The 17319-nt window shown below is 57.2% G+C and overlaps 1 protein-coding gene across 10 annotated transcripts in view; it reads right to left on the minus strand.

Moving 5' to 3' along the window:
* Positions 1-17096, minus strand: part of Arhgap27 (Rho GTPase activating protein 27) — a 59193-nt gene extending 42097 nt beyond the window's left edge. For 3 of the 10 annotated variants that reach the window (XR_015447776.1, XM_021240059.2, XM_087202411.1), the window contains exons 1-3: positions 15528-17096; positions 14736-14889; positions 13359-13840 (exon numbers count right to left, since the gene is read on the minus strand). Coding sequence is in view for 9 of the 10 variants with exons in the window: in XM_021240059.2 (XP_021095718.2) it covers positions 13359-13840; positions 14736-14889; positions 15528-15830 (939 nt within the window). In the remaining variant the exon portion in view is untranslated. Of the gene's footprint in view, positions 1-307; positions 13240-13358; positions 13841-14398 lie in introns of those variants that run through there. The other 7 variants (XM_087202406.1, XM_087202405.1, XM_087202408.1 and 4 more) reach the window with 7 other exon arrangements.
* Positions 17097-17319: the final 223 nt, after the last annotated feature.

Here is a 17319-nt window from a genome sequence, read left to right on the forward strand (position 1 = left end):
TTCTGACAGCCCAGTCTAAGCCTGGGACACAGGGGACACAGAGCTTCAAAGAGGAAGTGGCTCCCTTCAGAGCAGAGCACCGCCTGGGGAGAGGGACCCTGGCTGTGCAGCGCTGCAGCCCTACTCTTCCTGGCAACCATGCTCCCCTGATCCCCAACCCTGCTGGCCAGAGCTGCAGACCTTGGCATCCCTGCTACCCACTCAGACAGCAGGGCCTCAGAGGAGGAAAGAGGCAGAAGAGCCCAGCCTGCCAGCTCCTCACAGGGCAGCCCACAGGCTCTGTGCACCCCCAAGCCTCCCTCCCTACCTGAACCCGCAGGGCCTGGCTCTGCCTCCTGGTCAGTTTAGCAATCACGTCCACCATCCTGTCCCCTCTGAGCTGCTGGGACCGGGCCCTGGGAAAGTGCTGGGGGTGGAGCCAAGGGGCACAACCCCAGGGCTAGCACAGGGCAACTGGGAAACAAGAAGTTGCCTGAGATGGCGGAGGTTGAGACTGCAGCATTTCCTGTCAGGGCTACGGAAGTGCTGCGGACGAGAATGTAGCAGCCTGAGCAAGGGCAGAGGGGGCCGCCCCACCCCAGCTGGCCCACGAGGTCCCAGGCCCAGGGCCAGATGTGCAGGAGCAGCCTGCACCCTGAGGGTGGCACCCAGTCCTGGGGTGCTGGGGGTGCAGCCCAGACAGGACAGCCAGAAGCTGCTGTCGCCTCCCCAGGCCCATGGAGGATGGAAGGGAAAGAGGAAGCTTGTGGCGAGGTGCATTTCCAAAGAGGAAGGGGTCTGAACAGATGTGTCAGGTGCAGCATCGGAATCTGCCAGCCTCGTGGACGTGGGCGGGAGGGCTCTGGCCACACCACTGTCTGCCGCCCACTTGGCAGGTGGTCTGTGTCCTTCAGGCTTCATCTCTAGGACCAGCTGCACCCCACGTCCACAGCCACACCCCGCCCCCTGTGAAAGCAACAGGCTGGCGCCTCCCTCTGCCTCTTGCACCCCTCCAAGCCTGGAACCATCCTGCCTCCCTCTCCCTCGGTGCTCCCTCCTCAGGCCCAAGGGCCACCTGATTCCCTCTCCTTCCTGGCTCCTGCAGGCTCAGGGTAAGAACACAGTAAAGCCAGGCAAACTGTGGGGGTACGAAGGGGGCACAATGTGCAGCCTCTGTTGTCCTCTGTCCAGCACAGACCCCGTGTCCCCCTTGGAAGCCCGGACCCCAGGGCAGGCCCAGGGTGCAGCCTTGCAGGACAGAGACCCAGGAAGCTCTGCTCCTTCTGCCAGCCAGGGAGGTGGCAGCCACGGTGGCCCCCAAGGGTGGCTGTCCCATCCAGCACAGCGTCACACCTCTGGGGACATGGGAGGGGCACCGAGCACAGCAGCAGCCACCACCCTACCCAGCCCCTCCATCCTCATCCCTCTCGCAAATCCTCAGGAGGGGCTGAGCAGGAGCAGATGAAACTGGAAATCCCACCGTTCATGTGAGAGACAAGAGAGGCCCAGGAACTGGCTTGGGGACCAGGCCTCCTTCACGAACCCACCAAGGCTGCTTTGTGCCGCCGGGAGGGTGGAAAGACAAGGGCTCAAGGGTGTCCCTTCTCCACTTGTACATGGATTTGGACTGGGTCCCGTTTGTCCCCACCTCACCAGTGCAGGGCCACCTGTCCACTTCTGTGGCCAGGCTCCTCAGGTGAGGGCCATGCAGCCCAGGGGAGGTGCACCCACAGGATCGCGTGACGGGACATAATGGGTCTGAGGCTGAAGCTTTGGTGAAAGGAAAACAGAAGGAGCAGGAGCCCACAGAGGGGCCTGGGGGAGACCCTGCCTCAGCCTCTCTCTGGGTGACACTGACCTCTCCAGACCTCAGTCCTGCAGCTATGTGGCCGGTGTCCTGCCCTGCCCTGGCCGGGGCTAGTTTCCCATGCCCTAGACATGGGAGAAAGCAGGGCACACTTCTGCTTTTCTGACCTCAGGTTTTGATTGGCCCTGGCCTGGCCCTGGGTGACCCTGTGGGTTCCTGTGGGGCCTGCTCCTGGGACTGGCAGGTCTGGGGTGTGGCCCTGTGGCGAAGCCCGACCAACCTCCAATGCTGCTTGACAAAGTTCCAGCTGGGGGAAAAGGAGGGTGGAACACATCGTACCCTCATGTTTTATTTTTTCTTGCCCTAATGTTTACAATTGTTACTCTGGTCACAGGAATCATTGTATTTGTGACTAACAACATATTCTCCATGATGCAAATTGGCAATGTTGTATTGAAATCTGATCTGGCTCAAAAGTCCCAAATTCCTGTTTCTCTTAGTTCTATTGTCACACCCACTTCTAAAGAAACCCCTCCTAAAACTCCCTCTGTTTTCCTGACACTGTAACTCCTTTCCTCTATTAATGACTTTCTTTTTACTAAAGGGGTCTTATAAAGAGATTGAAAGGACAGATTTTAGATGTAAGACACAGTAGAAAATGGGAAATAGAAAGAAAGTTAAGACAGATAAATACACTAAGGAGGCAAGTTACTCAGCTTTTCTCAAAGTACTGTAAACATTTCCTGCTCATGGACCATGAACCCAAATAACATTTAAGCAAGATGAATAGAGGTATAGAAAAAATAGAGAGCTAATAGCAAACTATATTAACCATTGTGCAGTTTCTCAAGGGCCAGCTGACGACCACAAGTTTGACATTTAATTAACTAAATCTTGCTTGTATCCCCGCTGATATAGAGATTTTGATTAAGTTACTTTCTGTTCTGCTTAGGTGTGGGTAAATAAGGGGACAATTGTAATTTTTAAATGTATTCATGATGTTCAATAAAATGAATCAGCTTAGGAAAAATATACTTTGTTTAGTAAAAAATAACCTTTATTTCTATAGAAATTGCTAAGGCAACCTAAAATGTAAACATGTTCTGCCCAATGCCTCCTAGCCATTGCTTAAAGATATAAAAATAAATCAGACCCTGAGACTTCTCAGAGGGAAACTGCACATTGCTTGCGAAGGTTCTTTTCTCACTCGCCGGCCTGAGACCTCTCCCCTTCCTACCCTGCATCGACTGCAGCTGGTCTGCGGCAGCCCTGACACTCACACTGCCTGTGCTGAGCGAGAGCTGGCCCAGCAGGGCCCACGTCGAGGAACCTCCTGGCCAGCAAGGCTGGGACTCAGGGGAAGTGTGGGCGGGGTGTTCACCTGGTGTTCCCCTGTGTACCCACACCTGCACCTACCATTCTCCATCCCCAGGGCAGGGCCCGTGGGCCCCTGGCCACACCCATCTCCCCACCTGACCAGAGAGGCCTCACCTCCTTCCTGATCACCTCTGTTGCCAGGCATTCCAGGGACTCACGGTCTCTCCGTCTGCCTTCCTACTGCCTCGCCCTCCGGCCCCCCTTCCTGGCCTCCTCTTGTCCCTTCTCTGGGGGCGACTAAGCCTGTTTCCTCCTCTTCCTTGGCCATCTGGGCCAGCTCCACCCATCTCTCCCATGCCTCAGTGCCCTGCCGCCCCAGGAGTGGGCAGCTGGCTGGGTCGACAGCCCAGCTCTACACCCAGACCCTGGGTGTCCTCTTTGCCCACCTGGAGGCTGGTGCCCAGCAGCACGTTGGTGTCTCTCCTGACCCTGATGCAGAGGCGTCGTCCCTGTGTTGCTGAGCCGGATGATCAGTTCCCAGGTACTGCAGGGCTAGGGGCCCAGGGAACACAGCCCGCAGCCAGCAGAGGAAGGGGTGGGGCTGACCAGGACAGGCTGAGGCTACAGCCCAGAGCATCCAGGGGCCTCTGGCTGCATAGTGGGCCGAGCTTCAGGAGAGCAGGGAAGTCTGACTTCGCCCAGTCTTTCCTGGCACTGGACTCAGGCTACCACTTTCCGAGACGACCCGGCAGTGACGGTGGAGAACCCTTCCCCGAGCTGCCAGCTGAGGTTCAGGGGTAACAAATGCTGTGTGGAACTTATCATTCCTCAACTCAATAAACAAACAGCTGCATCTACATAACAAACTGCTCATTTTTAGAGGTAATCTTTTGCTTTTCTGTATGCTTGAAAATTTTCATAGTAAAAACCTTTTACTTTTTGTCTTGGTACCAGGGATTGAACTCAGGACCTTACTCCTGTGAGCCAGGCGCTGTGCCACTGAGCTAAATTCCTGGCCCCTAAAAAAACTTTTTTAAAAAGAGAGGGTCCTGGGCCGGGGATTTAGCTCAGTGGTTCCGCTGCCTGCCTCGAAAGTGCAAGGATCCGAGTTCGATCCCTGGTACCCCCCAAAAAATAAAAATAAAGAGAGGGTCCTGGGGGTGTAGCTCAGTGGCAGAGCACATGCCTAGTGCATACAGCTCTGAGCTCCAACCCAGCTCTGCAAAAAGTAATACTAATAGGGGGCCGAGGATGTAGATCAGTGGCACTGTGCCTGCCTCACAAGCGCAAGGTCCTGAGTTCGATCCTCGTACTGCAAAAAAAAAAAAAGTAATAATAATAAAAATAAAAACCTCTCTCAAACACTATTTACTGGTCTTCAGCCCGGTTGCCATGGAGGCAGACTCCTTTCCCTTCCTCAGGTGCAGCCTGGGGCTGGCATCCTGGGTAGGACGTGACTCACACATGCACCTTCTTTCCTGAAGCAAGCAGGGCCTCAGGGAGAAAGTAGGGTGGCCCTGGATGAGACCCCATGCCCAGGAGCCCTGGGGGCCAAGAGTCAAGTGAGGCGCTGTCTGCCAAGGCCTAGCAGGGAGTGCTCAGAGGCAGAGGCCAGGCCCTCGTCCATTGCCCTTGCCCAGGGCAGGACCACACCGGGAAGCCACCGCCCTGCAGAACTGGCCCTGAGCTCCACCTCTGATTGCTCAGCAGCTGGACACAGCTGACCAAGGGGTGCCGTGGGGAAAAAAACAGAGGTGGGCCTATACCTCACTCCGTCCATGTGGAGGAACCCTCAGGGTTAAAGATTTAAATGTTAAAAAATGAAGCCAGGAAAAACTGGCTTTCTACATGCCGAAAACTAAAACGAGACCCATATCTTTCACCATGTACTAAACTAAAATCAAAATGGATCAAAGATCTAAATATTAAAATAAAAGCACTAAATCTGCTGAAAGAATAGACAGAATTCTTGAAGACACTGGTGTAGGCAAAGACTTCATGAACAAAACCCTGATCGCACGAGAAATACCACAAAGAATCAACAACTGGGGTCTCATCTTATTAATAAACTATTGCATGGGGCCAGGGATTTAGCTCAGTGGTTTCACCACCTGCTGCGCAAGCACAAGGACCCAAGTTCGATCCCTGGTACCAAAAAAAAAAAGTTATTGCACAGCAAGAGAAACCACCAACAGAGTGAAGAGACAACAGAGGGGGAAAATTTCTTTTTGCCAGCTGTTCCTCAGACAAAGGACTACTATCTAGAATATATAAAGAATTAAAAAAACAGACCCTCCCAAATTTAGACCCAATCCAAAAATGGGCATCTGAAATGAACAGACATTTCTCGGATGAAGTAGAAATGGGAAATAAATAAATGAAAAAATGTTCAACATCACTGGTCATTTAAGAGCTGCAAATCAAAACAACACTGAGATTCTACCTCACCCCAGAAAGAATGGCTGCTATCAAGAAATCAACCAATAACAAATGCTGGCGGGGGTGTGGGAAGAAAGGAACCCTTCTCCACTGCTGGTGGGAGTGCAGACTGGTGCAACCACTGTGGAAATCAGTGTGGAGACACCTCAAAGGAGTGCACTAGAGGTTTCATTTGACCCAGCTATTGCCCTCCTTGTTATCTTCCCAAAAGAATTCAAAGCATCTTACCACAGCATTATATGCACACCCATGTTTATAGTGGCACAGTGTGTAATAGCTAAATCTTGGAAACAGCCCAAATGCCCATCAATTGATGAATGGATAAAGAAGATGTGGGGTTTTTTATATACAACGAAGTACTGCTCTGTCATAAAGAAGGATAAACTTGAGACATTTCTAGCTACATGGATGCACCTTGAGACCGTGCTCTTAAGTGAGAAAAATTGGACACACAAGCTTAAATACTGACAAGGTGTGCATTACAGTGCCCAGCTTGATTTAAAAAAATAAAACAAAACAAAAACTGTAAACCCATTACCAGTTGGGATTTATTTATTTATTTGCAGCACTGGGAACTGAACCGAGGGCTTTCACACTGAGTTACATCTCCTGCCCCATATTTATTTTGAGACAGGATCTTGTTAAGTTGCCCAGGCTGGGCTCAAACTTGTGAGCCTCCTGCCTCAGCCTCCCAGAGTGCTGGGGTCACAGGTGTGCGCCACCATGCCCAGCACATTACCAGTTAAAAAAAAAAAAGTCATGGCTATTAGCAGATAAATTGGTTAGAAATGCAATTACAACTTGAACAACAACAAAAAAGGGCTCTTTAAAGAAGATTCAAGTGAAGCAAAAAATTTTTTTAAAAAGAGACTTTTTTAAGGGCTTGAAATACATATTGTACTAACTAAAGAAAAACATTTGCTCCTGAGATTCAAATGTGTGGTCTGGAAGGTCAAGCAGAAGAAATACATCAAACACAGGATAAAAGTAAATAGTGGTGGAAATAAAGGGGCAGATAAAGCCCTGGAGGACCTGGGCATGATGCAGCTGAGCACCCAGAGAGAACAGGAGAGGGCGACAGTCAGGCAGCAGTCAGATCTTCCTGAGCTCATGGCTGTGTCGCAACGTCCCGCAGAGCCTCGTGCTGGCACAGGCTATAGGCTCAGAGCGGTGGACCCAGAGTGTGTGATGCAGGGACTAGGGGCGCATGGTGACCACATCAGTCCACCGTGTGGACTGGCACTGCCCTACGCCAAGCAGCCTGGACAGAGCACAAAAGGGCAGAAAGAAGCTGCGGCTGCTGCTTGTGCTGGTCATGTGCTTGCTTTGCTGCCTTCTGCCTGCCATGGACGGTTTCTCCTCTGCGATGCCCCCTGCCAGGCCACCCTGCCCTGGAGCTGCTGACTATGGACTGAAACCTCTACACACTGTGAGCCGAAATAAATCTTTCCTTCTTTAACTTTGGGTGTCAGATACTTTGTCTAAGCCACAAGAAAAGTAACTAAGACACCAAGTCTGCAGACCAGCCGGCTCTGTGAGTGGCAGGGGGCGTGTGGCAGAGAGCCCACCAAGAACCCATCTGCCACGGGCTCATGCTTGTGTTTGGTGAGACAGATGTCACTGATGAAGGAAGCACAGAGCAAGAGAGGGAACCAATAGCAACCCAACTGAAGGGGAAACCCACAGGCCAACCAATAAATGCAGATAACAGAAGCATGCTCAGGACTTGGTTGCTCAGTGGAGTGTAGCTGAAGTGCCCATTTAACCCTTTGGTGCATAGGGTTTCATTTTTAGAATGCCCCTGACAATGGAAGATAATAAACCTTTTTCCTTTCAAATTCTGGTTCCTTGAATTTTTCTAGGTAATGTTTATGAATTTCATGTTAAATTCAAAAAATGGCAATCTTCAGCATAAATGGGTTAAGGGACAAAGACCTTGGGTTTACAAGTACTGTACATAAACTACTTTACTGTGCATGTACATAGAACATATACAAAAATACACTTTCTAGGCAAGGTGCACAGTTTCGCATCTGTTAAATCTCAGCTATTTGGGAGGCTGAGGCAGGATGGTCACAAGTTAGTAGAAGTCAGTCTGGGCAACTCAATGCACCCTGTCTCAAAATAAAAAACTAAAAGGGGCAGAATTTTACTCAGTAGTAGCATGCTAGCCTAGCATGCCTGAGACCCTAAATTTATCCCTCAGCACTGGGACATGGCATGGGGGGGGCACAACTTTTTTTAAATGATTATGGCTGGGTATGGTGGTACACACCTGTAATCTCAGCACTATGGGAGGCTGAGGCTGGAGAATCTCAAGTTCAAACCCAGCCTGGGCAATTTAGTGACTTAGCAAGACCCTGTCTCAAAAATAATAAAGGGCTGGGTTGGGGATTTAGCTCAGTGGTTCCCCTGTCTGCTTTGCAAGCACAAGGTCCCAAGTTCGATCCCTGGTACAAAAAAAAAAAATTCAAAAATAATAAAAGGCTAGGGATGTAGCTCAGTGTGAAGGCCGAGTTCAGTCCCCAGTAGCAGCAAAAAAGAAAAAAAGTGATTATGGTTGAAAATAAAAGACACCAAAAGATACCAGACCATATTGAAATCGAACGTTAAGCACTGACACAGGATGCAGAGGGTGGCCTGCTTGTGACAATGGAGCAGCTGGAATCTGTGTGCTCCCAACACTACTGCACTTACATATAAAAAGCAAAAATGATGAAAAGCACAAAGACTTAATAGATAAGATCTGAGTGGAAACTTTATAAAACCTCTATCAGAAACAAAGATGATGCCTGGCAAGTGCGAGGTCCTGAGTTTGATCCTCACTACCAAAAAAGAAAAAGAAACAAAGACAAAGAATGATACGAAAGTCTGAATTAATATAACTAGAAAATTCAATCCATATGAAAACTTACATTCCTTAAATAGTGAATACACAATTTTCTATGTCTAGGAAAAGCTTAGAAAAATCACTTCCTGAGCCAGATGCAGAGGTGTACGCCTGTAATCTCAGCACTCAGGAGGCTGAGGCAAGAGGATCACTGTGAGTTTGAGGCCAGCCTGGGCTACATAGTGAGTTTAGAGGCAGCCTGAACTACAAAGGGAGACCCTGCCTCAGAAAGAAAAAGAAAAAGAAAAATCATTTCCTTGGCTCCAAAGAAATCCATAATATATTTTTAAATGGAAATTTTACAAATCTAGAGAAAATGAATGCTTTCCTAATAAAACACAAAATCGTCAAAATTAACTAATAGGAAACTTGAGTAGACTAATTACCATCAATGAGAAAAAAGTTTATCACTGAAAGCCTGGATCCAGAGGGGCCTGGGAGGTCCCCTTCCTCCTCCAGGAAGTGTTCCCAGGCTTCTCCTGCCAAAAGCCCAGGGAGGGGACAGGGAGCCTCAGCACCCTGCAGACGCCTGCACAGCCTGCACCCGACCGGGCTTTGCTGACCAGCTGCCCCTGGACTCTCCCAGTGCCCGGCCAGCACCTGCCTACCTGACCAAATGAACATGCAAGGGAAGAGCAGGGTGCTCTGCCAGGCGTGGGGCACCCGCCTGTGACCCCAGCACTCAGCAGACCGAGGAAGGAGGAGCTCAAGCGTGGGAGTTCAAGCCCTGCTTGCACTCTACAGCAAGACCTGTCTTAAAAGACAGAAAGAGAAAAGGAAAAGGGAAAGAGGAGAAAGAAAGAGAGAGAGAGAGAGAGAGAGAGAGAGAGAGAGAGAGAGAGAGAGAGAGAGAAAGGAATGGGGAAGGGCAGAGAAGAGAGAAGGGAAAAGAAAGGAAAAAGAAAGGAAAAGCAGGAGGACACTTGGTGGTCAGCATACCATGGAAGCCAAAGAAGCAAAGACACAGAAAGAAACCCAGCAGGAAAGAGCCAGAGACCTCCCATTATCCCAGTGTTCAGTGCTCACAACGAGGCTCGGCCCAGGTGCAGGAGACACTGCCATCCACACTTTCAAAGAGGCCAAGGCCCAGGACCGGGGAGGGGGCTGGCCGTGTGCAGCCTGGGTCCACCAGTCAGACATGTCCGTGTCCCAACAAAAATACAACATGCAGAGGAAGTCATGTTACTGACTGCGTCACATGTCTTAACTAATGACACACACTTTCATCTGTGCCCCAGGCCGGTCTGCCACAGGGCTGGGGTGGACGCACCTGGGGTGGCGCCCTTGGGCCCCTGCTTCCAGGACAACACTGGGATCCAGGTCTGCTCTCCGGCCGAGGCAGGGACACCCACGGGGGCCAGGGCTGAGCCTGTCGGGGGCTGGAGCCTTGCCCGCACTGGAGAGTAGCTCCCAAGCCTCATCTGGCACCAGACCTGCCTCTTTGGGAACAGAGCTTCCCCGCCTAAGCCAGAGCTCTGATGCCTCTGGACCCTGGGCCTCGGAGCTCCCAGACCATCCCCCATGCACCACAGCCCCCCTGCTCGCCAGACCAGCGTCAGCCCAGACTCTCCCACACTCTGGTGTGGATCCTGACTCATTCTTCACTGTCCTGCACCCCAGGGCCTGGCGCTGACCACCAACGTTCAGCTCAGGAAGGGCAGAGACAGTCGGCAAGAGGGCGGGGAGTGGCTTTCTCAGATGCCTGGGGCTGGCAGGGCAGAGACCCAGGTGAAGAATGAGCCCACTCCAGGGAGCTGTGGGGGACATGGGCGTCTTCGGCTGGGTGGGGGATGTGGGGAGCACCCTAAGTGCCCGGAAATGCGGGTCCAAGAACCTGCTCTCTCACAAGCCAGGTCCCGGGGCTGTGTGAGTCACTGGAGGAAAGGTCAGACCAGGCATGAAGAAGCCAGCTAAGCACCGGCTAAGCCACCTGTGAGGGCTGTGGGAGGAGGGACAGGAGCTCCCTGACCCTCAGTCTGGCTTCAGTTCCCTGCTCTTACCAAGCTCCTTGGCAGGCCAGGGGAGGGCACGTGTGGGTCTGTCCTGAGCTCCGTCCCGGAAGTGTCCATGGAAGGCCAGATGGGGAGTCAGGGGAAGGGGAGAGTTGGGGGAACCTCCCTGAGCTCCTGATGCCAGCAGGGGGTTCACTCCCAGTTCCGGGCAGCAGAGAGGGAGGAACAAGGCCCCAGGCTCCTTCCAGGCCAGGCCTCACTCAGGTGTGGCGCCTCCCAGGCTGTTTGCGTAAGGAGTTGCAGTGCAGCGGGATCGGGCAGCTGGCCAATGCCCAGCAGTGGGGCGGGGTCGCACCAGATCTGCTGCCCAAGGCCTGGGGCCAAGGCCCAGGGCGGGGACAGAGGCCACACCTCGAGGCCCCTAGCCGTCCCTGAACGCCCTGCCCTCTTCCACCTCTGCCCCTTGGGGTGGGGCTCCTCCTGGGACGTCTGGCCCCTCCTCCAGTGGCGGCACCCCAGCTGCCGTGGAGGGTGAGGTGAGGACAGGCCTGCTGCCCCCAGCCTCTGTGTGTGCTGTTCTTGCCCAGGGGAGCAGGAAGGCTGAGACACAGCCTGGTGGCCAGGGTGGGCTTGGGGTTCAGGCTCATGGACCCTCTTTGGGCCCATCTGTGCTCTGGGCAATGGGGCGCCTGTGTCTGTGAGAGCCATGGGGCTGTCGCCCTTGGGGACTGTCCAGCATGCCCTGTGTCCCGCAGGAGGACACAGTGAGCTGCACCCCAGCCTGGAAGGTGCCTGTGTGGCAGAGGCTCCGCTCTGGGGCCTGCAGCGCACCCCTTCCTTCACTCCCCAAGGACCAGGTTGCCCTCTGTCCCAGGGCCCTCCCACTCCCTCTCCAGGAGCCACTCCTCGCCTGGCTCCCCCCAGCCCCAGCCCAGTGCCTGCCCAGCCCTAGGCACAGCCTGGGCTCCTGGCTGACTCTCCCGTCCCTGCCTACTCTGCAGCTACTTCAGATAAGTCTCCCTTGGCCTTCCGGTCACCCCTTTCCTCTGGACGTGACTCCTCAGCTTCCTGCTCTTCTTCCCTGCCCCCGGCTGTCTCCTCTCTGCTCCGCTTTTCCTTCCTTTGCCCGCCTGTCCTCCACCCCACTCCTCCCAGGCTGTGCCCCTGAAGAGCCTCCCATCTCCATGCTCCTTCTCTGAGAAAAGCCTCCCAGTGCTGTGGGATAGACTAAATTCCTGACAAAGCCCCAGGAGGAGCAGCCAGGAGGACACAGCCTGCCCTGATTGCATCCATGCCACCCGGCCCGGAATGTCCACACCTCTCCTCCGCCCATGCTCACTATCTGTCCCCTCCAAAAGTCACCAGTCCCAGAGGGTGAGCCCCAGAGCTGCAGGTTCACCTGGCGCTGGGCAGGTGGCCAGCCAGGTCATACTTAGGGTTCCTCCTGCACGGCGAAGCTGGAGGCAGGCAGGCTCACCTTTCAGGAAACTCCCTCCTGAAGCCCAGCCCAGACAGGGAAAGACTGCCGGGGCTTCCTTCCGGGGACAGCCAGCTCCCGCCCTCAGAGTTGGTTGGGAACATAGCTGGCCTTGAGTGAGATGTGCTGAGAGCTGGGTTTGCTATCCTCACGCTGGGAGGGACTTGGGGTCACAGCGCACTGGGGCCACAGTGCAGCGAGGCAGTAGCACCTTTGGGCCACACCCAGGTCTCTCTGAGGTCCTGGCCCCTCCCTGTGTAAGAATACATCTCCTGTGACCCCCCAAACCACTGCAGGAGGAAAGAGGGCACCGGCACCCTGGGCAGTGACTGGGGGGGGGCGACTTCTGAGAAGGTGTGGAGGCCTGGAAGTCTGGACTGCTGGCCCTTGGACACACTGCAGAGCCCCAGCTCACGGGCTCTGGGCCGCCTCTGCTCGCTCCTCCTCGACACACGCCGCAGCGCACAATCCATGGGCCAGATGGTGAGGGTCGCAGTGCAGGGCCACATCCCAACTCCAGGAGTGTGCGTGGTGAGGCGGTGGACACACTCCCACCATCACTAAGCGTCGGAACGCGGAGAGGCTACGGAGCGACTGGGAACACGGCCGCCAGGACACAGCGCGGGCGCCCAGCTGGCAGGTGACCCCTCAGGCCCCTTGCGCTCCCGCCGTGCGCTGTTCTCGCTCTAGCCACGAGGGGGCGCGTGGCCCGGCGCTGCAGAACCCCAGCAAGCCTAAACCGTGGGTATCGTGTGCACCACACCCAGCCCCGGCCGTCAGTGGCTCTGCAGCAGCTGGCAAGGGATCGAGCAGGGTCAAATTCTAGTTTCCGTTGGTACAAAACCTGAACTCTGCATGGCGACGAGACCGGGCGGCTTGGGGCTGGGCACCCGCCTCGGTGCGATAGGAGTCCCGGGGGTCCCCACCGCCCGCTCCTCCGGGCTAAAGAGCACACTGAGCCGGGGCCAGGAGCGAGTCGCCGACGGGTCCCCAGCAGGGCGGATGTGACAGAGGTGACGGCGGCTCCGGGCGCCTTTCTTCCGCGCGCCTCCCTGGGGTCGAAACAGAGGGGCCAGAGGAGGACTCCGGGGACGCATGGTGTCTTAAACGCGCGCCGTTTCGATTTCTCAAATCCACATACCCGGACTGAGGGGCCCGAGCCAGCTTTGCGTTTCTTTTAGAACCAAACCGCCGCGAGCTCAGCGAGGAAACGAAAGGTCGGAAGCCGCCAGGGGGAAGCGGCGCCTTTCTCGAGCCGCCCTCGCCCCTGATCCGGTCGCCACCGGGCGGCGCGCGCACCCCGTGCCAGGGGGCGTCGGGGCCCAGACGGCTCGGCTGCCTTTCAGCGGCAGGACTCGAACCTTCCCAGCAGCGGGAGGAATAAAGACCTACCCGGGTCGGGTCGGCCCGGCCCGGCGGCCTCCAGGGCGCGTCGCCGCCGGAGAGCCTCAGACCGGGGGGGGGGGGGGGCGTCCCCGCCGCGCCCCGGGGGCCTACCTGCTCCGGGACCCCCTCCGCGGCGGCGGCGTCGACATCCTCCGAGGCGCTGGGCGCCAGGACCCGCGGGCAGACCCAGGAGCCCGCCACGCTGCAGGCCTTGGCGCGGCGCGCGCCCTCCCGGGGGCTGCCAGGGGGCGCGGCGCGCGCCAGGTCGTCCAGGGACTGCGCCGGGCGCACGGGCGCCGCGGGCCGCGCATACAGGCGGGCGGGCCGGCCGGGCGCGCTCAGGAGCTGGGGCACACCGGCCGGCGAGGCCGGCAGCTCGCGCACATACTGGGCAGGCAGGTAGAAGGGACGGCCGCCGGGCTCGCGCCGCACGTGCCACCAGTGCGGGGTGCTGCGGCACAGCAGGCGGTAGCGCTCATTGGGCCGGATGACGACGTGGCGTCCGTCCTGGCCGGTGTACTCGAAGGGGTGCTCCACCAGCACGTCCACTTGGCCCTCGACGCCAGCCGCCATTGCAGCCGCCGCGTGCCCTGCTGGCGACACGGAGAAGGGGCGAGGTCAGCGTGAGCTCCGCAGGCACGAGGGGACAGAGGGCTGCTCCAGCCGGGCGCGTGTGCCCGGGCTCCAGGGTCTGCGTCTCTGACAGGGGACTTGCATGAACCACCCCTGGTTCCCTATCTTAGCTCAGCGCCGGAATTAGGACCACCCCTTGCTTCCGTGGCCTGATTTTAAGATTTGAGGCTCGCTTCGATCGCGTGGTGGGAAGTGTGGCATGTGGAGCCTAGCACTGACTGAGTCCCATTTCCCTGCTGGAAAAGTGGGAAGAGCAGCCTGTTCCTTGCAGGGAATCTGCGGGGCGCTCTGTGCGCCCCTCCCCAGCTGTCCCCGGGGTGTCCCTGCCTCGCCCTAGTCCCAGGGCCTTGACTCAGGTTTGGCTGCGGAGGCGGGGGAACCGGTTCTCCCCATCTCTCTTTCCTTCCCCAGTGACTTGGCCGCGATGTGAACCCGGCCCTCCCACCCTAGGATCTGCACGGTGACCATGGCCAACCCATTGGTCTCGCCAGGCTCCCAGAGCTCTCTGGAGCGAGTACCTGCGGCCTGTCCGGCTCAGCCTGGCCGCGCCTGCTCGCGCCTTCAGCTAGGCGACACGAGGCCTCCTCCGGAAGTGGCTCCGATTCCCGCTGGACAGTACTGGCTCCTGTCCCACAAGGTGGCTGCCCCCAGCGGCCGGGAGCTGGCCGCTTGCTGAGGCCAAGGACTCCGGGAAAGAGCCGAGGAGTGCGGGAGACAGGGCCCTCCTTCACTTTCTCAAACGCTGCTTTTCAAGGGGTGGGTGTAAACTGAGGCACTGAGCACGCTGGGCTCTGGAGCTAGCCGAGACAGAGCCCCACCCCGCGACCCCTTTCTCGACTCCCGCCACGCACTCACTTGGGCTGGGCGGGCCTCGGGGAGCCCATGGGCGGGGCTCACGGTGCTGGCGAGGGCACAGGTTAGGCCCCCATCGCGGGGCAGGACGTGGAGAGCAGCCGTGGAGCGCGCGCGGGAGCTGGCGAGGGTAAAGCGCGGAGAGGGCCCTCAGCAGCTGTGGGCGGGGGCGAGGAGGAGCCACAGTGTGAGCAGGGCCCTTGCGGGGGAAGTGGGACCCGGTGCGGGGACCGGAAGGAGCGCTGGTGGGTCGTGCGCGCAGCCCCAGCGCCCCTGCGCCCACGTTGTCTGCTGTCCGCGAGGCCCCTTAAGCCTTGGACGCGCGGCTCTGGGAGTGCCGGGCTGGGCTGCTGGTCCGGTCCGGGTGTTCCCTTTCTGAGCGAGGCCATTTGCCCCTGAGTCACCAGCCACGAGCAGCCGGCGGAGGGAGATTCCCACAGCAGTGTCACCTGCCTCAGCGCAGGGCCCGGGCTGGGCAGCAAGGTGACCCGCGCCTGCGCTTCTGGGGAGCCGAGAGGACCCCCACCCCCCGCCCCAGCGCAAGCACGCATGGCTGCCAAGAGGTGCCTGGCGCCTGCTGCCCAGGTGACCCAGGAGCTACAGAGGCGCCAACGCCGGCCGAGTAGGCGCGGAACGCCTGATCCCCGTCGCCTCCTGCCTCGGGGGTAGAGGGCCGTCCCTCACCTCCCCACGGGACCGGCCCGCGGGGTCCTCCTTGGGGGGCGGCGCACGGGGCTCGGACCGGCACCTGGGTACTGGCCTCCCTCCCCCGCCCAGCCCTGCTGGCCCTGGCACCTCAGGGCGTCTGCCCGCTGGCCTCGCTTCCACTCGTCCCGGCAGGCGCGCGCGGCTCGGCGTCCGGCGCTCCCTCCTGCACCGCCTGGCCTCCGAGCTGCCCTGTTTCCTGTTCAACAATATACAGGGAAGCACCGGCGGAGCGCCCGGCAGAACTTCCTCTCCGGCTGGGGCTGGGCTGCGGTTGCAAGAGACAATCCCCGGTGTCCCGGCTTCCTGTCCCCTCTGGGCCGGCCCGCGCCCCGGGAGCAGAGACGCCACCCTTTCCCCCTGCACCTCCTGGGGTGGGATCCTGGGCCACATCTGGCTGTCTCCAGGGATGAGGACCCGGGGGTCTCCCACCGACTTCAACACGATTTCCTTCTTATAGCAACCCTTGCCCTTGTAGAGAGGGTTGCCCTTTCAGTCTGCCCAGCCGCCCCCTGGAGGCCAGGGTCTCCAGTGGCGTCCAGGGCCCTCGCCCTTGGGGGTCTCCTCTCTGGGAAGGGTCTGCCTCGGGAAAGTAGCCTTGCCCCTATGTCTCGACCCAGTTCTCACTCCAGACATGGGCACACCAGCCCCCGTGGGCCCCTCGTTCTCAGGGCCCCCAAGGAACAGTGGTGCATCTACATAGCTGCGCGTGCTGAGAGGAGGGAGCCCCTCCCAAGCCTTGGACTCCAGACAGCACCTGAATAAGAGCCCCCCCCCCCATACTGGGGCCTGAACCCAGGGGGCGCTCAACTATTGAACTACATCCCAGCCCTTTTTTAAGATACTGTTTCCCTAAATTGTCCAGGCTGGGCGGGAACTCTTGATCTCTCCTGACTCAGCCACTTGAGTAGGTGTGTGCCATGGTGCCTCATACTCCTGTTTTGAGACAAGGTCTAGCTATTTAGTTCAGGCTGAACTTGAACCCACTTTGTAGCCCAGGCTGGCACTGAACTCACAATGATCCTCCTGCCTCAGCCTCTGGAGTGCTGGGATCACAGGTGTGCCTCAGCACACCTGGTTCTTACTCTTTCTTGAACTCCCTTTCCTCCACATCTCTGACTCTGGCGTTGCCCACCAGCGAGTCCACACTGCTGGGTATGTCTCAGTGTGTCCGAGGCCTGGTGGCATCTCAGGATCTGCCAGAACAGATGTGCAGCAGACCTAAGCATGGTGCCCTGTGTGCTGGGAGGACAGTGGCTGCACGAGCCCTCCTCACTGCCCTAGTCACCCAATGTGCCGGGCAGGTGGCAGTGGCTGGTGTGTGGTGGTCCTTTCTGGGTCTGGTGGTCTGATGCAGTGCTGCCACATGCTGGCCTTCCGATGTTTGGGAGTGTGGCCTTAGGGTTGCATCTTTCTTTCCTACACACGGGGAACAGTAATGCCTTCCTCACAGCTTGCTGGAAGGACTGAATGAGATACAGCAAGGGCAATGCTGGTAAGCACTTTACTATTTTGCAGTACTGGGGACTGAACCCAGCTATATTGTCAACCTCCCATTAAATTTTTTGAGATGTGGCCTCACGAAGTTGCCCTGGCTGGGCTTGAACTTGTGACTCTGCCTCAGCTCCAAGCGCTGGAACTCCAGGTGTGTAGCTCCATACTGCTTTACCATGAGATGCGCTCTGCAGGCTAGGTTCGCTTCTCTAAACCCTCCATCCTGCTCTAGGCAGAGGGAAACTTGTGCCTGCAAGGGCACTTTGCTGAGGCAGCACCAGCTCAGCCCTGCCCTCCACCTAGCTCGCCTCTTTCCACCCACTGCCCCTGGGGGAGCTGGGCTCATGGACGGAGATGGGGTACCCACCCATGGTCTGAGAGGAGTGTT

Source organism: Heterocephalus glaber, unplaced genomic scaffold, assembly GCF_053883595.1.
Source record: "Heterocephalus glaber isolate CG9 unplaced genomic scaffold, H.glaber_assembly_v1.0 deba00001773, whole genome shotgun sequence".
NCBI classification, from domain to species: domain Eukaryota; kingdom Metazoa; phylum Chordata; class Mammalia; order Rodentia; family Bathyergidae; genus Heterocephalus; species Heterocephalus glaber.